Source organism: Pseudorca crassidens, chromosome 7 (assembly GCF_039906515.1).
Source record: "Pseudorca crassidens isolate mPseCra1 chromosome 7, mPseCra1.hap1, whole genome shotgun sequence".
NCBI lineage: Eukaryota > Metazoa > Chordata > Mammalia > Artiodactyla > Delphinidae > Pseudorca > Pseudorca crassidens.
Genome location: NC_090302.1, coordinates 22,771,140 through 22,795,116, shown reverse-complemented (window position 1 = coordinate 22,795,116; position 23,977 = coordinate 22,771,140). Strand labels below are relative to the sequence as shown.

The 23,977-nt window shown below is 39.2% G+C and overlaps 1 protein-coding gene across 3 annotated transcripts in view; it reads left to right on the top strand.

Annotated features, from left to right (window-relative positions):
- MUSK (muscle associated receptor tyrosine kinase) overlaps positions 1-23,977 on the top strand; it is a 95,032-nt gene that overhangs the window by 48,320 nt on the left and 22,735 nt on the right. For 2 of the 3 annotated variants that reach the window (XM_067743685.1, XM_067743686.1), the window contains exons 6-7: positions 7,827-7,951; positions 14,607-14,766. In XM_067743685.1, the coding sequence (XP_067599786.1) occupies positions 7,827-7,951; positions 14,607-14,766 (285 nt within the window). Of the gene's footprint in view, positions 1-81; positions 112-7,826; positions 7,952-14,606; positions 14,767-23,977 lie in introns of all 3 variants that reach the window. The other variant, XM_067743687.1, reaches the window with a different exon arrangement.

Sequence of the window (23,977 nt, the reverse complement as noted above, 5' to 3'; positions counted from 1 at the left end):
GTTTCAGTGCTCAAAGGTTTCCCTTTTCATGATGCGTTGTTTTTGTTTGTGTTTGTTTGTGTGTCTTGTTTCTATTAATAGAAGAGAGTGAACCTGAGCAAGATACTAAAGGTATTTTTTTTTGCTTTCTGCACTGCTTCTTTTTAAATGTATGGTTCGATTCAACTGTTTATTTCTCTGACTTTGTAAACTCTGAGTGCCACGATTTTGTAAGGAAATAACAAACGATGTACGGGGAATATTAATTCAGCATTTAACAGTGTTATTAGATGGGCTGCCTTATTACATAATATAGTTATTGAGCACTTACTTTTATTAAGCAAAGTTTGAATCGACAGAAATGTTTAAACTTTGTACCCCAAACTCTGAAAATGCAAACAAAATGAAATGACGTCAATCAGCATGAGAATATAAATCTCACACAGATTGGAATAGAAAGATCCTCTGACCAAAAGCCTTGGGGGGACAGGAGGTGAGGGTGTTACAATCTTCGGAGACTTGTAAAAATGTCAAGGTGCCAGCTTAGGTTTTTACTGTCATTACTTGAAGTGGACAAGTAATATGCAAGTGCTCCAAACCAAACCAAATCAATCATACTGTTCTAATATAACTTTTGTGTATTTTGGATGCAATTCACAAGTTCTCATATAATACACTTTGGCTCTAGGAATAAACCCTAGGGTGGTATTCGTTGAAATAGCACCTCCTTATCTTAGTATTTCAAATAAGGTATCCGCGATGTTTTCCTATTTCTAAATATCACACTGCTTATAACTAAATTTAGATAAAATTATTTCACCTGCTCCTGTGTGGTTTTGGGGGGTTTTGTTTGTATTTTAGTTTTTGTTTTGCTTGTTTTCAATTTACTCCTGTCAGTGCTGGTTTGAATCAAGTAGCCTCAAAGACCTCTTTAAGGGAAGCTAGAAAATTAGAAAGAAGGAAGAGAACGAAAGAAAAAATTCATGCAAACTTATTGTGTCCTTTGAAATAATTGCTCAGAAATAGAACTTATAAGGGACTTCAGTATTCTTCTGGTCCTACTCGCTTACCAAGAAAAGAGAGGCAATTCATCTCAAGCCAAACTGCTTATTAATTTCAGGATTTAACTTGGGTCCCCCACCTGTTAGGCTTTCCATTACCCCACCAGGCAAATTTCAGAGTGTATAATGGCCCTACTTCCTTATTACAAATTCAGATTACCCCTTAAAATGGCAGCCAATAATAAACTTTATTATATATCTGAAAGTGCTTTGAAAAATGGAATGAGAAAGATGCGGCGGGGTGGGGGGAAGAAGGGAGGGAAGGAAGGAAAAGGAAAGAAACAGAGAGAGAAAGGAAATGGGAATACAATACGGTTATATTATACAGAACTTTGGAATCACTGGCTGCTTAAGCCCAATTTTGAATACAGGATTCTCAACCTGCAGTTAGTATTGTAAACTTACCCCAGAGAAAGTAGAGCCCCAAACTCAGAACTAGATACCATGAGAGAAAACCCAGGGATAAACAGATTGCCCGTGTCTACTTTACATGTTGCAGATGAAGAATAACGTGCTTGGCCATAGGAAAGCAAGTCAGAAACAGCTCACAGTGAATTGGAGAATGATGGATAAAACTATTTGTAGAAAGCAGAGTTGGATAGTTTTTTTCTTTAAAAATCCACATCGAAACAATTGTAAACATTTTCCAAATTACTCAGTAATGTCATGCCCCTTCTATCAAACAGCTCGTTTATGCAACAAAAACACTTCTATATTGTCTTTCATGCAAATATAGGTAAAATAGGGATATTCAAGGGACATTTATTTGATATGAAACCTATCACATTACTTTTAAAATGGATGACTCAGAACGAATTTTCAGTTTGTGGCTGCCGCTAAAACAATGGGAGTTTATTACTGAACTATGTTTAAGTTTATTATTACAGGTATACTGTTATCCATGGAGCAGTCTGGCATTTATTTTTAATGGCAACTGGCTTTATTGTTTTGAATGTTTGATAAATGTGGTGAAATTTCCTTCTCCATCCCTTCACCTTTTATGCTTGGAACTGGTAACAAATACTGATGGGTATAAGAATATTAGCTTCATTGCCGATAAAGCTGAATTGAAAAATAAAGCTTTCTCTTCCTTCATCCAAGAATTGGAGTCAAGTGATCTACTGATTCCTCCCCACAACTCCACCTTTCACCTGGAGTCATAGGATGGAGAAGTCCTGACCTGGAGAACTTACCTACTGCATATTAACCCATACCCTTCTTGTTTGCTGGGTAGCTGGCAGAAAGATGGCCCAGAGAGGACTGAGATACTCATCACATATACAAGCACTTTTCCCCAATCTCACCAATCAGAGGAGTCACTAATTCACTCATTCAACAAATATCTATTGAGTGCCTACCATGTATCATGCAGGGTTCTGGATCAATTGATCAATGAACCGACCAATGATCTGTCTATCAATCAGCTTGTGTTAATGAACAAAGCAAGCTTTGCCCTTCTGATGCTTACATTCCAGGAGAAGAGACAGCCCAAAACCAAACAAATCAATACTTATGACATGGTGTGAGGGGGATGTGTCGAGAAAGCATTATGAGAAGACATCTGAGTCAAAACCTAAAAGACATTTGCAACCTTCTTTGAGGGAGGGAAACTGGCAGGAAAGGTGTAAGCTATCTTTCAATACTGAAAGAGTCAAGTTTCTATTTTATCTTTTGGCAAGAATGTGGGAGGGCAGGAGAGACCAGCTTCCCTTTATTTCCTGGCCTTTTTTTTTCTCTTAACCCATCAGACTTAACAGTGAAACCCATGATCAGCCAAGGGTATATCTGCCCCCTCGGAGCAGGAGACCAGGTTGTCAGCACAAGCCTACATTCATGAAGCCACCTGCAATGCCAATGGTGCTCCTTTCTGTACCCTCCTGTGCCCCACTGGACCTCCCAGAAGGTTCTGATATGGGACAGAGCAGCACATTAATTAAATTAACTCCAAGGCTACGTTGACCTCTAGAACGATGACGGACTCTGTTTTAGTTACCATCGCACGTAATTCTTAACTGTGTTGTGCAATATGGATCATCAGAGGTTTTGCAATGAGCCCAAATGATATTCCAAATAATGTAACGCCAGCCAGAAGAAGAGAAAAATCCATAAATTACAGAATAAATAAATAAATAAACCCTCCCTTATTACTAAATTTCCAGGAAGAATTTAAAGTCCCCAAATGAAAATTCTTGCCTTTGTAAATTAAAGCAGAAAGAAAACAATCTAGATTTCATAGTTCTCCAGTTTCTTACGCTTCTCATCTTCAGCCAGAAGGCTCTCATTCAGTTTTAAGGGCACACTGACTATTGTCATCTTCAGCAGCTGCTGTCTACACTTTTCCAGCATTTATGGAATTGAATTAAACCCACTCTCAATCTTTCAAGGATCCTGCTTTTTTCCCCAGATTCTCGAAGGCAGTGGGACCCGTAAAATGATCATTGCAGTAGACTCAAACTCAAAAACTTCTGGACATACAAGTATAGCCCCAACCCCCTACAAGAGTTATTTCAGCCAAATGATGAATATGGACTCAAGTATGTTGTGCAATCTAGGTCTCCATTATTGTTGCCAGAAAACATCAGAAGGAAAAGAATCCCTGGGTGTACCCTCGCTCAGATGCCAGTCACTCTGTGTTAGTTGTCCAGGGTCCACAATCTGTGAACTTAGACTGAGTTGGGAGAAATCCCCTGTCAGGTGTTCAGATGGGGTACCATATTTGTCGCTCTGGAAGAAATGTACACTGCCTCCTAGCTGGCTTGTCTTCTTGAGAAATTTAGACTTTCCAGTGCGGACAGCCTCTGTCTTCTAGTCTTTCTTGACACTTCCTTCTGACCCATCCAGCATTTTGCAACTTTTTAATTTTCCATTTCACCTTGGAGCCTTGTTTTTCTGGAACTCCAACAGAGGTGCAGCCTTCACCCCTATTTTAAGAAGGCAGTTTTAGCTCTCACCGCCAGGCTCTCAGGACAGGCTCCATAATTTGTGGACCAGGTGCAAATGACACTGAGGGCCCCTAGTTCAAAAATCACTTATAATTTCAAGACACAGGCAGCAGAAAAATAAACGAAGCATGGGCCCCTCTAAGCATGGTGCCCTGGGGGACTACACAGGTCACTCGCTGTTGGAGCCGACCCTGCTGACCACCATAATGACTGCTATTCCTCTTGCTATGGAATTTTTCAGGTTATAACTATCGCCTGCTAGGGAAAATTTTCCCTGAGTCCCACATTTTGTTTCAGTTTGGAATCATCCCCCACAGAGCTCTGATCTAAAACTGTTGTGGTTATTTCTGAACTCTTAGGACTGATACCTCTGACAAACGTTTTTCCTCAGAACCTTACCCTTCTTCAGGTTTTAGGTTTTCTAGTACCTTATGCTATTTCAATGGCAAAAGAGGTATGTGTCCCATTGTATGTTTCTCTGGAGCTGTAGAGTAAGCTCTACTGCAATTTTTAAACTTTTTAATGTTAAAACATTTCAATCTTACAAAAAAGTAGATACAGTAATATATTAATAGTAAACTCCCATGTTCCCATCACCCAACAGCAACCGTGATCAATAGTCTACCATTTTTGTTTTATCTAACCCAGTACCAGTTTATTGCTGCTGGCTTATTTTAAAGCAAATCCCAGACATGGATTCAATCAGTCCGTATGTACTTTAAGGCTTTTTAACGCAGTCACATTACCATTTTCATTACCCCATCCATCCCAGCTAGCACTAATTTCTTACTACCATTTACTACCAGGACAGTGCAATTTTTATTTGATTGTCTCAAAAAACTTCTTTTTACATCTGATTTGTTGCATAAGAATCCAAATGAGAATTCACACATTACATTTAGGGGTATGCCTCTTAAGCCTTTCTCAATCTATAATAGTTCCCTCTTTTTCTTTTTTTCCCCAATATTATTTATTTGGTGAGGAAACAACATAACTTGCCCTGTTCAGTTGTCTATATTTGGGATATGATAGAATTGTATCCTTATAATGTTGTTTAACATGTTCCTCAATCCTCTATTCTTTCGTATATTGGTAATTCGACCCCAGGACTTACTTAAAATCAGGCTCAATTTTGTGTTTATTTGGGGCAAGGGGGAAAATTCAGCTTCCTTTTAAACATTAAATCCACTTTTTTTTTTTCTTTAACATTTTTGCCTTGAAGTTGGCACCTTCCTTCCTTTTTCTTTCTCCTGGCTTTAGGGTCCAACATGTGTATTTCTAGCATGCTCTTCTAGATTCCACCTCTTAGAGTCCTCAATATCAAAAGATAGAAAGGTGAGTTCAGTGATGTTGAGCATTCTTTCATGTGTTTGTTGGCAATCTGTATATCTTTGGAGAAATGTCTATTTAGGTCAGAAATGCAAAGGAAAACCACAATGAGGTATCACCTCACACTGGTCAAAATGGCCATCATCAAAAAACCTACAAACAATAAATGCTGGAGAGGGTGTGGAGAAAAGGGAACCCTCTTGCACTGTTGGTGGGAATGTAATTTAATACAGCCACTATGGAGAACAGTATGGAGGTTCCTTAAAAAACTACAAATAGAAATACCATATGACCCAGCAATACCACTACTGGGCCTATACCCTGAGAAAACCATAATTCAAAAGGACACGTGCACCCCAATGTTCACTGCAGCTCTATTTACAATAGCCAGGACATGGAAGCTGCCTAAGTGTCCATCGACAGACGAATGGATAAAGAAGATGTGGCACATATATACAGTGGAATATTACTCAGCCATAAAAAGAAATGAAATTGAGTTATTTGTAGTGAGGTGGATGGACCTAGAGACTGTCATACACAGTGAAGTAAGTCAGAAAGAGAATACCGTATGCTAACACATATATATGGAATCTAAAAAAACAAATGATTCTGATGAACCTAGGGGCAGGACAGGAATAAAGACACAGATGTAGAAAATGGACTTGAGGACAGGGGGAGGGGAAAGGGTAAGCTGAGACAAAGTGAGAGAGTGGCATGGACATATATACACTACCAAATGTAAAATAGATAGCTATTGGGAAGCAGCTGCATAGCACGGGGAGATCAGCTTGGTGCTCTGTGACCACCTAGAGGGGTGGGATAGGGAGGGTGGGAGGGAGGCTCAAGAGGGAGGGGATATTGGGATATATGTATACATATAGCTGATTCACTTTGTTATACAGCAGAAACTAACACAACAGTGTAAAGCAATTATACTCCAATAAAGATGTTTAAAAAAAAGAAGATGATCAATAGATTGTGGGTGTTCGATTCTTGTGGTTAAGGACAAAATTTATATTTTCCTCAAATTTATTATGTTCTAAAATATGATCAGAAAATACAAGGTCCAATTGCCATCTCTCTCTAAAAAAAAAAGAAAGGTGAGTTCATCTGAACCTGCAAATCTGGAGTTAGAACTTGCAAAAAGCATACAACTGTTAAACAAATCATATCCTCCTATATCTTCTTGAATTATGTAACCCTTTTAAACAGGTATTCAAAAATCAGAGTAACTTCTAATACAGCTGAATTTGATCTAGCCCTGGCCTGTACATCTCCTATCTAGTATATACTATCTCTTCTGTACTTTCCTTTCGAATACAGACTCCACAGATTTCGCAGTTTTAGAAGAACTAAGCATCAAAGCCTGGTGTTAATTGGAATTTCATAGTCTAATATTATGTTCTGTCTTTAAGTCCCAGAAAACAAAAGGCAAGAGCAAAAAAAAAAAAATCATGTTTGCAGTAAATGGGCAATTAAAAGGATTCCATAATGGTTTAAAGAACACTGGATTTGAAGTCAGAGGAGTTGAACTCAGGTTTCTCACCCATCAGTTTTATTACTTTGGGGAAGAAACTTAAATTACCTGGGATTTGGTTTCTACATCTATTTAATAAGAGGAGAAATCTAGTTGATCTCTGATGTCTCTTCCAAGATTAGTGATTCTGTGATTCTAAGTACCCTTCAATTTATTGTACATTCTAAACCTCATCTCCACTCTTCAATTAAAGGTAAAATTTCTTTTCACACCAAAAGAACTTCCTCTTACCTAGTTAGTGGGGATTCAGCCTCAGAAAAGAATATAAATCACCCATTCTCCTGCCCACTTTTGTCTAAAATATTCCTTTTCTTTTTGACCCTGTATGCTCATCTCACTCTCTGAAAAGTTTGACAGATTTTATCTGTCCTCCCACTGTGATACAGTTGAAGATGTAAAGCATTAGTTAATTATTTCATTAATTCAATTAAATATTATTACTTTGGTAGGCACTCTCCTAGGTACTGAACAAAACAGGCAGGGTCTTGGTTGCTGAGGACTCTCAGTCTACTGCGGGGATACAGACAATAGACAAAAAAATAAATAACTTCAGATAGGGGTAAGGTCTATAAAGACAATGAAACAGGATGATGAAAAAGCAAATGGGGGGAAGGTTAGACTTTACGTTGGGTGGTCAAGGAGGCCCTTTCTGAGAAAGTGTCACTTAAACAGAGACTTAGATGATACAAGGAAACCACGACATGAAGATCTATGGGATGAGTGCTCTAGGCTGAAGGATGGCATGGACATCTCTTAAGTTGGGAACAAGCTTGGTGTATTCTGGAGTGGTAAAAAGCATAGAGTCGTAGCATAAATGGCTTAGAAGCCAGGGCACAGTATTTGATATTACCCTTAAGACAGAGGGAACATGGAAGATCCTTCACAGGAGAACATGATCTGATTTGCATTTCTTAAAGACCACTCCAGCTTGACTATTCCCTGTAGGAGAGTCACTCACCACTTCTGTTTTCCTAACAGTTTTTGCCAGAATCCTGCGGCCTCCTGAATCCCACAATGTCACCTTTGGTTCCTTTGTGACCCTGCGCTGTACAGCAACAGGCATCCCTGTCCCCACCATCACCTGGATTGAAAATGGAAACGCTGTGAGTGCCAACTGTACGGAAACTTGTCTGGGGAAGACGCACTGGTGGTGAATTTCAGGGCAGAACACTTATTTGTAGAGTTACCTTGACCTCTGTCATTGGTCCCACCTGCACCTCCATTTTTCAAAGCCTTCCAATATTTTCATCCTAGAAGTCACTGACTTAGAGACTGAACTCCATAGGTTTACTTCTTTCCTTGCATCATGGGGATAGTAGAAAGTCAAATTCATTCTTTATGCTTTTGTGTAAAAGGGAAGTGGTATTAATTCCTTCCCACACAAAACTCATCAATTTAAGAATTAGTCCACTGTTGGAGCCTACTTTGATGAAAAGTAATCCAGAATTAGAACCCATGTCTGTTAGTGCAACAGAATTTTCTTTTCATTTCTAATACTGGTAATAATAACTAACATATAGTATGTGGTTGCTATGACCAGGCCCTGTTCTAAGCACTTTACATAGAAACATTTATTTATTCATTCTACAAATGTTATTGAGCATCTCCTGGGCATCAGGCATTATTCTAGACATTGTGGATACAGGCACAAACAAAACAGGTAAAGTTTCCTGCCCTCAACTTGCTTACTTGTGATGGGGAAAAACAAACAATAAAATAAGCAGATGGGAGAATCTATAGTCTATGTGCACAGTGTCAAATGCCATGGAGAAAAATAAAGCAGGAAAGTGAGAAAATACAATCTCAGGAGAAAGATTCCATTTTCAATAAAGTGGTCAGAGAAGCCTCATTAAGATGGAGATATTTGAGCAAAGATCTGAAAGAGCTGAAGGAGGAGGCTATGTAGATAATGTGGGGATGATAACCGGGCAAAGTCACTGAGATAAAGGTGCACCTGGTATGTCAGAGGAACAGCAAGTAGGTCAGTGTGGCTAGAGGTGAGTGAGCAAAGAGGAAAGAGGTAAGGGGTGTGCACAGGGGTTGTAGATCCTACAGGCTTATATAGGTCAATTGATACAATTTGGCTTTATTTGAGTGAGGCGGGATGCCATTGTAGGTCTGTTTCTGTCGTCTGTTTTCCTGCTGACTCTTTCATTGTGTTTTGTTTCCTTGTGTGCCTAGTTATCTTTGACTACCTGCTGTTCATTGTTTTGAGAAAAAAAATGTCAGAGATTAATTTGAGGTCTAGACAAAGGTTCTTTTCTCCAGAGAATTTTTGTTTGTTTCTGCTAGGGACCAGGGGCTACTACTAATCTTAGACTGCCTTAAACTTGTTATAGTAAAGTAACTTGTAGTCTTGTCCTTCTTCAGCTCTCGAATTAAATTTTAGATGCCATTTAAAATTCACATCTTATTTGGCAGTACGTTTTGTGGCTTTTCTGTGAAGCTGTAGGAGTTGTCTTAAGCCTCTCCAAGTAGTGTAAAGAGATGCCCTAAGAAAACTGGGTAACTGACAATATGACCTTGTTAATTTGTCTTAAGCTCTCTGAAAACAGTTAATACAGAAAATGGAAAGACATAGGCTTTTAAAAAATTCAGTGTTTTCAAAAGGCTCCTTTGAGTTTAGAACTGGAACATATATGATTATTCTCTGTTGGAGTTGAGGAGTAATAAAAAAAAGCCAATGGTTAGAGTTAGTTTTGGTCTTATTGAGACTCCAACTTCATCTTTCAAGATGTGATTCACAAAAAACAGAAAGCAAAATGGATTCTTCGGCAGAGATTCTAAAACAGGAATAAAATAAATGAATGGTAACTTTCTTCCAGGAAGAAAGCAAAAGGACATCTGCAGTTCTCATGGTCAGAGAGAGTGTTATTCTTACAGCCAAGTTTTTTTTTTTTTTACATCTTTATTAGAGTATAATTGCTTTACAATGGTGTGTTAGTTTCTGCTTTATAACAAAGTGAATCAGTTATACATATACATATGTTCCCTCATCTCTTCCCTCTTGCGTCTCCCTCCCTCCCACCCTCCCTATCCCACCCCTCTAGGTGGTCACAAAGCACCGAGCTGATCTCCCTGTGCTATGCGGCTGCTTCCCACTAGCTATCTACCTTACATTTCGTAGTGTATATATGTCCATGCCACTCTCTCGCTTTGTCACAGCCAAGTTTTGTTCTTGGTGCTACTATCCAAGTCCAAGTAGAAATCGAGATGACTGCCCCGTGCTGATGCAAATCACAAGAACTGGAGGCAACTGCAGGCATTTAATAGATGTTGGACAAGTAGCCAACCAGAAAAGTCTATTGAGGAGAACAGGGAAGGGCCACAGACCTGGTATCATTCTGGGTGGGCAGGATTAAGACAAATGCAGAGTTGGGAGATATTTGACACAGAATAAAACAGAATTTGAGCTGTGGCTTTTCACTAACTATAAGCCAGTGAACTAACTTCATAACACACTACCAAGTACAAACGAGTACTTTAAAAGATGTGAATGCTCCTTTTCTCCCCCTCCATGAACATGCCAAAAACGAAAACCCTGAATGATTACAGCCAAAGAACAAGAGAAGAGCAAGCAACTTACCCCAAAGCCATCAAGAATTCTTTTGCTTTCTTCCTATGGAAATATCATTCATTTTTCATGAAAATTTGTAGTCTTAGATGAACTCAGAGTGAGCAGTAATATCACGTTTGTTTTACAACGTTGGAAATAATAGTTTGGTGGGGCTATAGCAGAGTTTACTTTTCTAAAAGAAAATATCCTTATATTTTGATAAACAGATTTATTTAAAGTTATACCCATCTATTTATTATTTTGGCATTCAAATAAAAAACGTAGAAAATCTGCACATCTCTCTTGCTTTGTCCAATCAATATAGTTCCTAAAATATGTTAAAAGCTGAATCATTTTAACTTATTAGAAGGATTTTATAAAATAAATAGCCAAATCATCTGTGTTGAAGATTGTGGTTTTTGAATTTCCTTAAAGGGAGACTCACCTATATATTATACGTATTTTTTTAAATTTATATGTTTATTTATTTTTGGCTGCGTTGGGTCTTCCTTGCTGCGTGCAGGCTTTCTCTAGTTGTGGCAAGCAGGGGCTACTCTTCATTGTGGTGCGCAGGCTGCTCATTGCAGTGGCTTCTCTTGTTGCAGAGCATGGGCTCTAGGCGCGTGGGCTTCAGTAGTTGTGGCGCGAGGGCTCAGTAGTTGTGGCTCGTGGGCTCTAGAGAGCAGGATCAGTAGTTGTGGCACACGGGCTTAGTTGCTCCACGGCACGTGGGATCTTCCCAGACCAGGGCTCGAACCCATGTCTCCTGCACTGGCAGGAGACATGCACTGGCATGAGCTTTGGAAACATCTCTCACTAACTGGGTAAACCAAGATAATTACATATATCAAGTGGAATATATTAAGTTGAATATTTCAGCAGCTAGATCGAAAGAGGTCAATATTCATAGCTATGTTGATCAAAAACAGCATGGGAAATTTTCTCAATTGTTCCTTTTTCTATGATGCATAGACAGACGTTATTACAACTCATGGACCGTATTGGGCCACATCCTAAAGGTCCCTGAGACAATCCTAGCCAGCTGGGACTATTTGCAAGACAAGGTCATAGAAGCCAGAATACCATTCAGAGGTTTCTCTATGTTGAGGTCAAATCATGATGAAGTTGTGGGATTATCCATAACTTGGGATAGATTCTGTTCAAACAGCATTATTAATATATTAACGATATGTAGAAAATATTCCACCTATATTGCCTCGCTCAGAAGGCTTTTACATACGTTCAATCAGGTGGGAACTAATATGCCTATTTAATAGAGTTCCTGTTCGATGCCCTCATTTGAGGTCACTGTCTCAATACCACACACAGAGCAGAGAGCTGTTTATCCAGCTCTTTCAGATCAGTATGCCTGGGTGACTTGGAGAAATACCATATTTACTGTAATACCAGATAGAGTCACCTCAATTAAGTCCTCAGCTTCGCCTCAGCATACCTTGGTCAAAGCTCCCAGGAATAAGCTGAACTCATCATTTTGAGCTTTTAAACCTGAAGAACAAAACGATCAAAACGCAGGGCAAAGGGCTGTTTTGAATTTTAGGTCATCAAAAATACTAAACTGTTGGTCAGGCTGCTCCATGAAGAAAGAAAAACAAATTCAAACGATGACTAACAAGGCCTGCTGTGCGTGAATCACAAACTGAATCAAGCCAGGCCTCTGGAAACAGGAGGAAAAGCTCTTAGGAATCACATCATAATCAGGCAATGAGCCTGAGGACTTGCTGGTCTACTCGTTGAACTATGTCAGCACCTGGATGATGTCCAGGAGAAGAGAGGTCAGGCGGTTTAAAACTCACTTCTCTTTCCTCCCAAGACTGTTTTCAGTGACCTTGAGGAGTGACTTTCTTAGGTGTGAACATGAAAATTGTGGGAGTTTAGTCAGCATTTGGGGGATTACTCGTTTCTGAGTTGTCTCCCAGGCACTGACGGTACAGACCTACTTCTTGAAAGAGGGAATGAACTTTGCAAAGGAGGAAGGTTCCACGGATTTCACATATATAAACCGGAAAGGGATTATATTTATAAACAAAATATCCTGAGAGCATAAGGCATACTGACTGACAGAGGTTGGAGGTCTTTAGCTTTTTTTCTCATTGTTGCTTTGTATTAAAATTCAGGGAGAGTCCAAAATTGTATTTCACCAACAGGCACCTACCATATAGCACAGGGAACTCTAATCAATATTCTGTAATAATATGGGAAAAGAATCTGAAAAAGAATGAATATATGTATATGTATAACTGAATCACTTTGCTATACACCGGAAACTAACAGAACATTGTAAATCAACTATACTCCAATAAATTCTTTTAAAAATTACATTTCAAACTGTTCAATCCTTTCCATCTAACTTGGACACTCAAATCCATAAGAACGTGCACCTCTGATAAATATGATAATGATGAATTCGGTTTGAATTCCCAACTGCATGTATGTCTCTTAAAGATATTTTTCTCTCTGCCTTGTCAATTTCTCATAGAGTCCAGGCTGCTTATCTGGGGAAAATGCCACAATACTTGATCTGACCTGGGACGTTTCCCCAGTTAAGGTAAATTGATGCTCACGTAAACCAGTGTTTCTCATAAGGAGACTAATAGCGCAGGTAAAGAATAAAAAGACAAAGAAGCTAAGTGAACAAACTTTCGCTGCCTAGTCGCTACAGAGAGTGCTGGGTTCTGGGGCCAGCCAGCCACCTGGCAGCAGAAGGATGGAAAGTTGGTCTCACCTCAGGGCTTCCCTCCCCCTTGCTGGTCTAACTGTGAAATCTTCCCTCATGTGAAACAGTAAAATAACTGGCTCCAAGTTTTTCATTCTCTTCTAGACAGAAAGATCTCTTTCAAGGCCACCATGGTACTCATCCCTACTCCTCCAAGATAAGGTTAAGGTAAAACCATCAGCTAATTCCTTGCTTGTCATTCCATTCACACTTCCCTCAAACCAGCATTTTCCCCTCATATAAGCAACGATAATTAAACAATAATTATTGGAAAGATGGTAGAGTGCTTAAGAAAACAGTGAAGAAAGAACCACCAGTTTAACAAGTGCCACCACTTTAACAATGACATTTAAGTCAGACATTTGTTTTGCTCATGGTTGATTTGAGGTTGTTACTACTGTTCTTGTTTTCTAGTAAGTCTATTCTGTTTTCTAGGACTAGGGAAGGCACTAAAGCATAATGATGAAAAGCACAGGCTTTGGGATCAGACAAACTAGGGTGTAAATTGGAACTCTGCAACCCAGTAGAATGTGCTAGACAGCTGTCTTTCTCACAGAGTTGAATGCTGACAGCTAATAAGCATTTACATAAATTAACCTGTCAATTATGTGCTAATATGGCATTGATAGCCTGGCTCTTTGAGGACATTTGACTTTCTGATTTAAGTAATGAGGCAGAAACAGAATTGGCTTTACAACCATTTTCTCCTGATAACCATTCACTATTTGATGTGCATTTATGGGGAACTGAACAGGAATTATGAAAATAAGCCCCAAACTCTATAACCTCTCATAATTGACTCTATCTTCAAGACAGAGAGACATATCTTGGAGGATCCACACAGTATATCCTTTCCTACTTTGCATTAGTTATCTATTGTTGTATCACAGACATCCCAAAGCCTAATGGCTTAAAACAATAACCATTTGTTAATGATCAAGTCTGTGGGTCAACCAGATGGTTTTCCTGATTTGGGCTAGGATTGCCTGCTCTTGCTGATCTAGCTCCTGTGATTGGCAGGTTGACTGGGAGCTGATTGGTCTAGAATGGCCTTACTCGTATATCTGGGTGATATTATTGGCTCGCAGCTGGATCAGTGAGGATGACTGGGCTATATGTGCCTCATCCTCCAGCAGGCTAGCTTTGGCTTGTTCACAGGAGGTCTAAGAGCAACAAGAAAGCAAGCCACAATGTGCAAGAACTTTGTAAGTCTCTGTGTCTTTCTAAAACATGTCACAAGCCAATCAAGAATCAAAGCATGGAGAAAGATGCCACCTCTTGAGGGAAGAGCAACAAAGTCACATTGCAAGGTCATGGGCATATGGAGAGAAAAGTTGTTGGCAAGTTTTGCAATCTACCACATGCCTTTTGATCGTAATCCTTATCCTTTTTCTTTCCAGGCAACTGATACAGCATATTAGAAATCCCTGACCTACTTCTATCTTCTTCTTCCCCCTGACTCCACCAGGTTTCTTCTGGATCCATTCAAGAAAGTGTGAAAGACCGAGTAATTGACTCAAGACTGCAGCTGTTTATCACCAAGCCAGGACTCTACACATGCATAGCTACTAATAAGCATGGAGAGAAATTCAGTACTGCAAAGGCTGCGGCCACCATCAGTATAGCAGGTAGGATGGATTTTCACAATTGCATTGCTCCAGGAGAGGAGAGAGTTGGCACTATTCCACAATATCTTTCACTGGGGAAAATCTTTTTTTTTTTTTAATCTCTTACTCCAGTCCCATTTGGGATATTTCTTCCTCCATAGGGACACTCCAGAGGTTGACCTAGATAATTGATTTTGGCTGATTTGTTGCTTCAAAAACTAGATCCACAAATACCTGCCCAAGTGATGGGTAACAGCTTCCAGGAGTTCATTTCTTTTTCTTTCATTTTCTTTTCTTCCCTTTCTTCTTCTTTTATTCTTCCTTTCCTCCCTCCCTCCCTCCCTCCTTCCTTCCCTCCTTTCATCCTTCGTTCCTTTCTTCCTCCCTCCCATTCTTTTTCATTCCCTTTCCTCCCCTCTTTTTTCCCTTCCTCTTCTTTGTTTCTTGGGGTTAATCAAACTTTCCAAGGCTCTAAAGAGGAAGTTGGCAGATATTTAACATGGTTGTGCCAGTTTCCGCATGGCTACATTTTGAGGGCATTTTTACTTATGAATATGTGATCTACCTCATGGTCTTTCCCCTTCCTGTTTCATGCAAGTGATAGCAGGACCTACAGGTATTTTCAAGGAAAAGGGCTGACACATGGATTTCTAGGATACTTGTGTTCAGTTATAAAGGTTTATTTTTAAAACTTAAATGTCCCAAAGGCTTCTGAGAACATTTGTGGAATTCCTAGAGATGGAAATAATCCCTGTATCAGGAAATGCCTAGCATGATAATATTCATAGCATGTCTACTGTCCAAGGGTCAGCAGAGAGATGCTTGGCCTCACATGTAAGGCAAGCACTGGCAGAACCTGTGCCCAGGGCCAGCTCCCCAGAGCCTACTATTTCTTATTACAGTGCCACTTCTTAGATCTTCCCTGATGGGGAAATTTCTAGTAATGTTTGCGATTTTTTAGCATGAGGTGAATAAAGACACAGAGAGATACAAAGGGAGCACTGGACAAGGCTGGCCCTCTGAGGCATGCCCATGAAGGAAAGAGATTTCAAAACCAAGGATCCCTTCTGCCTTCTCCTCCAAGGATACATCTGCCTACAGTATCTTGAGACATCGTATCAGTTATTTGAGAATTTCCACTGATGGGAAGTCATTTTCCCAGAGAAGAGTGAGATTCTTAAAAGTAAATTCATCTCAGTTTAACAAATAATAATAAAACGATTACTATTCACATAGCACTTTGTTGTTTACAAAGCACCCTCACATGCATTTATTAAATACACTGGGCTCAGTCCATTGCGTTAGGTAGAGGATGCAAACTTAATTAACGAATGGGATCATTAGCAATGGAGTCCCAGTTTTCTAGGGACTCTCAACCTAAAAAGGAAGTCCATTGGTCACAGACATTATGGCACAGACTATGTTCTATGCAGCAGCACAAAGTACAACAGCAGACACAAGACAGAGTTTAAGGGAATCCTTGGGAAAGAGATGCCATTTGAGTTAGAGATGACAAGGTCGAAATGAGTTCAGAAAATAGCAAGTCATGATGGAGACTGAGAATGAGGTGGAGGATGGGAAGAAAGGTTTGAAACGTGAGCTCTAGCTGGGTTATGAAGAGCCTGAGTAGGTTGACTATTCTTCAATCAATGGGAAGTCATTTAATTTTTTTAGAGAAGGCAAGCCATATGATCAGATATATTATTTATCAAATCGACAGATGTCGGGTGTCAAAAGATGGGGAGGCATGGCATGCAGATAGGAGATTATTCCAGGAGTCTGGGAAAGTCATGAAGGTCTGAACAACAACAGTAACAATTGGTAAAGAGAGAACAGGGGAGATGTGTGAAACCTATCAGGAGAGAAACGATAGGATTTGAAAGTGTTTGAATGCGGTAGAAGGAGTTCAGATGTGTCTGAAATTTTGAGGAAAGCATCTAGGACAAATAATAACAGATAAAAGAACATGAGGAGGTTCAAGAGATAATAAAACAATTAAATTTTTGATGCTTTTTAATTACTTGGAATGATTCTCACTATCTTATGTTTTATTTGATATTTGATCAAGACCCAGTGTTAAATACATAAATATATATTTATATAACCTATATCTATATATTTACAAAGTGTGTGTATGTGTGTTTGTGTGTGCAGAGAGAAGGAGAAACATTTACGTATGAATTCTCAAATCCAAGAAAATAGACTGATCTAATCTAGCTTAGATTAGAATCACCTCCACTGGCTAGAAGAGAAAAATTAATGTTGCTAATCTGAAGAGAGTCTCATTTCAGGTAATTACTCAGTCATTCAAAGATCAATTTCCTGCCACGTTTCTTCCTCCCCTTTCTCCTTGTGTCTCTTCCCTACGTGGAAAGAGAGAAGGAGTCTTGGATTTATGCAGTGATGTCCTCTGGATCCGCTCTGGTATTTGGTAAAGTCTACAGCTAGAGAACTAGTGATCTCATCTCTTGGCTTGGTTGGGACCCAGAGGACCTCCCTGTCTGGCTCAGCCCCACTGAGGCTCTTGCTGTAGCAGCACAACCCTCTACATCTCAGTCAAATCCTTCATCGAGCCCCTCTCTAGAGTCTACTCTGCAACATCTGCACATAGGTCACCCTGGCTCTCCCTACGATACCAGATATACTAAAAATCCAAGTCAGCTCCTTCCTTATCCCTCATGCAGCCTGAAGCAACTTCTGGATCACTTTCATGTTACACAAAATCCAAAAATGATTCACACCTACCAACTCAGTTCTGCTGTCTACCCAACCATGTCATGCTACCATTTTTACACTAATATGGCCATCCTATGTCAGGGTAAGAGGTCCCTAAAAGGTTCTCTGCTTTTAGAGTCCCAAATAAGAAGTAGGAAAAACTCCCTCTGCTTTGGCTTTTTCCTTAATTTATCAATATACCTCTCTTCTAGGATTTTGGTCCAGAGAAAGGAATCTATAAAATGTGAATCTGAATTCTTAATTCCCTTACCTTCCACCTTTCTGCAACATACCAAGCTGAAGGAACTGGTCAGGGACTCCCTCTTTAGTGCGGTAACCTTCAGAGCCCACCCATCATAAGTACAAAGACAGGTGTGAAGGCAGTGCTATGATCAATAAAAAGAAGAACCTGATAAAATGGGTTTATCTCCCCCCACACACAAAGACAGATCCATCACATGACATGATCTCCAAGATGCTGAAAGGACTATAGAGCATAATTACCACCATAGTGTATATGGCAACATCACCCCTTTCATCCCAGTCCTAGTCCAAATGAGAACCTGATCCAACACCGTTAAGAAACAGAATATACCAACAGAGGAAGCTGTAATCCTAAAGAAAATGATGGTATCTTCTGGTGGTAAAAAGAGCCTTAAAGTGTGGACAGGCAGCATAGAAAGGTAATGTCCCAGAATGCAGGGAGAAGTCATTAATGTTGAGAATAGACCAGAGTGAGAATGAGGGCAAAGAGCAAAGGCAGCCTGGGGGAAAATAGCAGGAGAATTTGCATGGGGAAAGGAATGGTGGGAGCAATGCGTGAGTTGGCACGTAGCAGCAGAGAGGACTGGAAGCTTGCCGCAGCAGAGGTGAATGCAGATAGGGAGCAGTGACCGCAGTAGGGGCAATAGTCATGTAGACTGAAACCAGTAATGACTGGACTTTAGCCAATGGGCCTGTAGGTAATGTATTTGAATAATGAATGTGAATCCATCTGCACATAGAAACAAAGTTACTAAAATGAGTAGAGGGACTCCCTCAGGTAGCTAATTCATAAAAAGCTGCAAGGCCCTTTTGTTCATCCCCTGATCTGTTTTTCCTGTTGGATCCCATTTACTATGAGACCTGAAGCTCCCCTACTTTTCCTAAAATTTCCTCAGGCAGATTTAATGAGGGTGTCTCATGAGTGCATTGGAATAAGACCTCTGAACCCCATGAGACACCTGCCATTTTTCTTCCTCTCCTTAAGCTGTTCTTTTCAGTCAAAGCTGCTAGATGCCTCATAAAAGTCTCCCTGCCATCACTGAGGAAACTGTCGTACTTCCCAACTCTGGGGTGCTCCCTGAACCAATATTCCATGGAAGTGAGGCCACTCTGGTGAAAAAGGGATTCATGGAACCACTTTAATTCAGAATCATTTCAAAGCACGGTCTTATGCTCTCCAGATCTCTCAGAGCTTGGTTGTGACATTCGCTCTCTCCACTTCTGCTTTAGGCATCTCTCTCCATTGGCCTCTGATGGCGCTGGCCAGAGGTCCAGAGCCCGGTGCCTCCCCTGGACATTTTGGCAATGCTTCCTTACCCCAAATTCTCCTTTCTCTCATTTCAGCCATCCCCATCCTCCCCTAGTGTTCTGTAGTCAACAGTCCCCTTTGTCACATTCTCTGTGTTTCACTTTGAAGATTTCACTCCATCTGTTTATTTACTCAACCCAGCAGGAAAACTGGAAATAGAAAAATCTGGTCTAGTGCTTAGGATTATGTCTATTGATATTGCTAGTGTCTGAAAGACAACAACAACAAAAAATAAAGATCAGCCTTCATTTTCCCAAAACTCTTCCATGTGTATGCCCAGATTCATATGTATTATTTGAGAAATGTGATATACTTCTTTCTGACTCATTTACATTTGCTGTTAGTCATCAAAAGGAGCCAGAAAAACTTTTGGAACCTCTCCCTATGAACCAGGAAGTTCCATTTCCCCTCCAGTCACAACCTCAAAAGGCTCAAGTTGCAATTTAAACTCAGCAGGATGCTGGGTTATTGGCAAGATGCCTTCTCTTTGTCATCAGCCTTGTGACAGAGACCAGCAAGACACCTCATGATCCCTGTAATGAGCATAGTCCTGGAAGAGCCAAAGGCCATCAAAATAGACACAGGTATTAAATCTACCAAACATTTAAAGAAGAATTATCACCAATTTTTATTACCCTGATACCAATGCCAGGTAAGGGCACTACAAGAAAACTAAAGGCCAATTTCCCTGATGAACATAAATGCAAAAATTCTCAACAAAATTCTAGCAAACCAAATTCAACAGCACATTAAAAGAATCACACACCATGATCAAGTGGGATTTATCTCTGAGATGTAAGGATGGTTCAACATATACAAATCAATTAGCGTCACATGCCACATTAATAGAATGAAGGATAAAAATTACATGATCCTCTCAATAGATGCAGAAAAAGCATTTGACAAAATTCAACATACATTCATAATAAAAACTCTCAGCAAATTGGATATAAGGAACATACCTCACAATAAGGGCCACATATGACAAACCCACAGCCAACATCATACTCAATGGCAAGAGGTTAAACACTTTTCCTCTAAGATCAGGCAAATGACAAGAGTGCCCATTCTCACCATTTCTATTCAACATAGTACTGGAAGTCCTGGCCCAAGCAATCAGGCAATAAAAAGAAACAAAAGGTATCCAAATTGGAAAGGAAGAAGTAAAATTCTCCTTGTTTTCAGATGATGCAATCTTATATATAGAAAATCCTGAAGACTCCACCAAAATCTGTTAGAACTAATCAATGAATTAAGTTCCACATACAAAATTGACATACAGAAATCAGTTTTTTAAAAATACACTAACAACAAAACGTCTGAAAAAGAAGAAAACTATCCCATTTACAATAGCACCAAAAACAACAAAATACTTAGGAATAGGTTTAACCTAGGAAGAGAAAGATCTGTATGCTGAAAATTACAAGACATTGATAAGAGAAATTGAAGACACAGATAAATGGAAGATATCCTGTGTTCATGGATCAGAAGAATTAATATTGTTAAAATGTCCACAGCACCCAAAGCTATTTGTGGATTTCATATACTCCTATTAAAACTCCTATGGCATTTTTCACAGAAATAGAACAAACAATTCAAAAACTTGTATGGAAGCACAAAAGAGTCCCGATAGCCAAGCAACCCTGAGAAAGAAGAACAAAGCTGGAGGCATCACACGTCCTGATTTCAAGCTATATTACAAAGCTATAGTAATCAAATCAGTATGGGACTGGCATAAAAACAGATGCCTAGACAAATGGAACTGAATCAAGAGCCCAGAAGTAAACCCACACATATGTGGTCAGCTAATTTATGACAAGGGAGCCAAGAATATACAACGGGGAAAAGACAGTCTTTTCCATAAATGGTGTTGGGAAAACTGGATAACCACATGCAAAAGAATGAAACTGGACCTCTATCTTACAACACTCACAAAAATTAACCTGAAATGAATTAAAGACTTAAACACATGACCTGAAACCATAAAACTCTTAGAAGAAAAAATAGACAGTAAGTTCCTTGACATCAGTCTTGGTGATGATTTTTTTGGATATGATACCAAAAGCATAAGCAACAAAAGTAAAAATAAACAAGTGGGACTACGCCAAACTAAAAAGCTTCTGTACAGCAAAGGAAACCATCAACAAAACTAAAAAGCAACTTATAGAATGGGAGAAAATATTTGCTAATTATATATAAGGGGTTAATATCCAAAATATATAAAGAGCACATACAACAGCAAAAAAACCAAACAATCTAATTTAAAAATGGACAAAGTATATGAATAGACATTTTTCCAAAGAGGACATACAGATGGCAAACAGATACATGAAAAGGTGTTCAACATCACTATTCATCAGGGAAGTGCAAATCAAAACCACAATGAACTATCACTTCATACCTACTAAGATGATTATCATCAACAAAGTAAGAGTTAGCAAGTATTGGCGAGAAAGGAACCCTGACCCACTGTTGGTGGAATTGTAAATTGGTTCAGCCACTATAGAAAACAGTATGGAGCTTCTGAAAAAAATTAAAAATAGAACTACCATATGATCCAGCAAACCCACTTCTGGATATATATCCAAAGGAAATGAAAACAGGATATCAAAGAGGTATCTGCACTTTCATGTTCATTGCAGCATTATTCACAGTAGCCAAGATACGGAAACAACTTAAGTGTCTGTCAACAGAAAAATAGATAAAGAAGATGTGGTATATACATATAATGGAATATTATTCAGCCATGATAAAGAAAGAGATTTGGTCATTTGTGACAACATGGATGAAACTTGAGGGCATTGTGCTAAGTGAAATAAGTCAGTCAGAGAAAGACAAATACTGTATGATATCACTTATATGTGGAATCTGAAAAAGTCTAACTCATAGAAACAGAGTACAGTAGTGGATACCAGGGGCAGTGGGGTCGGGGAAAAGGGGAGACATTGGTCAAATGGTACAAACTTCCAGTTATAAGATGAATAAGTTCTGGAAATCTAATGTGCATCATTGGTGATTATAGTTAATACTGTATTATATACTTGAAAGTTGCTAAGAGAGTTGCATTATGTAACTGTAGCAAATCAACACCTTGTCCACCTTAAACTTACACAATGTTGAATGTCACTTATATCTTAATAAAGCTAGGAAAAACAGACACAGGGATCCAGTAGAGGAAAATCCATGTTTGTATTTCCCATTCTCAATGGCATTAATAGGTCCCTCACGAAATACTGAGGTCCAGAGTTCTTTTCTGCTTATTCAGTCTGAGGGTACAGGAATGAGTCTGTGGTCACATCCCTCCTCTAACATAAGCCACTCCTCATTTTACCAACACCCCCACTGTCTGCAATGCCCCTTCTTTGGATTGACCTCAGAGTCTGGGGATTCTAAATTTAAAGCTCAAATGAAAATATGTAGCATAATCAAAGCTGGGCAGTAGGGAGAAATCTGATATGTTAGTATTGGAGTTCCCCACCCTCCCAAAATTGGCCACGTATTTTTATTTTTTAAATTTTTATTGAAATATCATTGATTTACACTGTTGTATTAGCTTCCACTGTATAGCAAAGTGATTCAGTTATATATATTCTTTTTCATATTCTTTTCTATTATAGGTTATTACAAGATATTGAGTATTGTTCCCTGTGCTATACAGTAGGTCCTTGTTGGTCATCTATTTTATATATAGTAGTGTGTATATTTTAATCCCAAACTCCTAAATTATCCCTCCCCCCCTTTCCCCTTTGGTAACCATAAGTTTGTTTTCTATGTCTGTGAGTCTATTTCTGCTTTGTAAGTAAGTTCATTGGCATCATATTTTAGATTCCACCTATAAGTGATATCATATGATATTTGTCTTTGTCTGACTTCCTTCACTTAGTATGATAATCTCTAGGTCCATCAATGTTGCTGCAAATGGCATTATTTCATTTTTTTAATGGCTGAGTAATATTCCATTGTGTATACATACCACATCTTTATTCATTCATCTCATATTTTTATTTTCTATATTTTGTGTTGATGTTTCACATTATTACAGAAAAAAATTAGAACTTTGGACTCTTATTTTGTAATCGATATAGCTGATTGAACGTACTACCATGTTTCACGCTCTCTCTCATGTCTCATAGTCACACTCCCGGGTCCCCCGCAATGTTCCCCCCAGTTGTGAGACGTGGGGTGATGTAGCAGGGGCACACGACTCCCTCTATCACCCAGTGTTTCAGCCATGATAGGTAGAAGTGTTCTTACCAACAAAACAGGCCCCGTCCCTTGGCATTTCATGGTGGCTTCATCTGGTTTCCAATGGATTAAAGGTGTTTGTTTTTGTTTTTAATGAAAGGGAAAGGAATAAATGACTAACAGCCAGTAGCCACACTAAATTGCTACCAGCTGTTCTGCAGCTAGGCTCAAGAGGTAAGCGTTCCTTCTACAATCAGGCAGCTTTTTTATATTAGATTGGCTGCCTGTTTTAGAAGAGAGACAACATTTTATTGGCTTTTCCAGATAATGGAAAAGATACTACAAATATTGATGGCTGTTGGAAGCTTTTGAAATTTTTAAAAATCTAGTTTTGAGATAAAAGCACTTGTTTATAATCGGAGGCTCTTGGACCCCTTCCCTGCTCCCCACTCTCCCCGCCCCCGCAAAAATGAAAATGTGACTGGAGAAATTTCTGTACGAAACACATGGAAGCCTAGTGAATCATCCTTTGATTCTCTTAATATTCTTGAAAAGACTGAGCACCCTTAAACGACCTTGATTTTTTTTTTCCTCACTTGTGCTTGAAATCGAAGCCTAGCTAAGCTGAGTATCTCTTCCCAAGTTCTACGGCTGGATTCTTTGGCTCTGGTTGACCTCCACGGTATTGAATCCTCTCTTTTACATCTTAAATTGAGGGCTCTTTCATATACATAACCTTGGACTTTTCACCTTTCAACA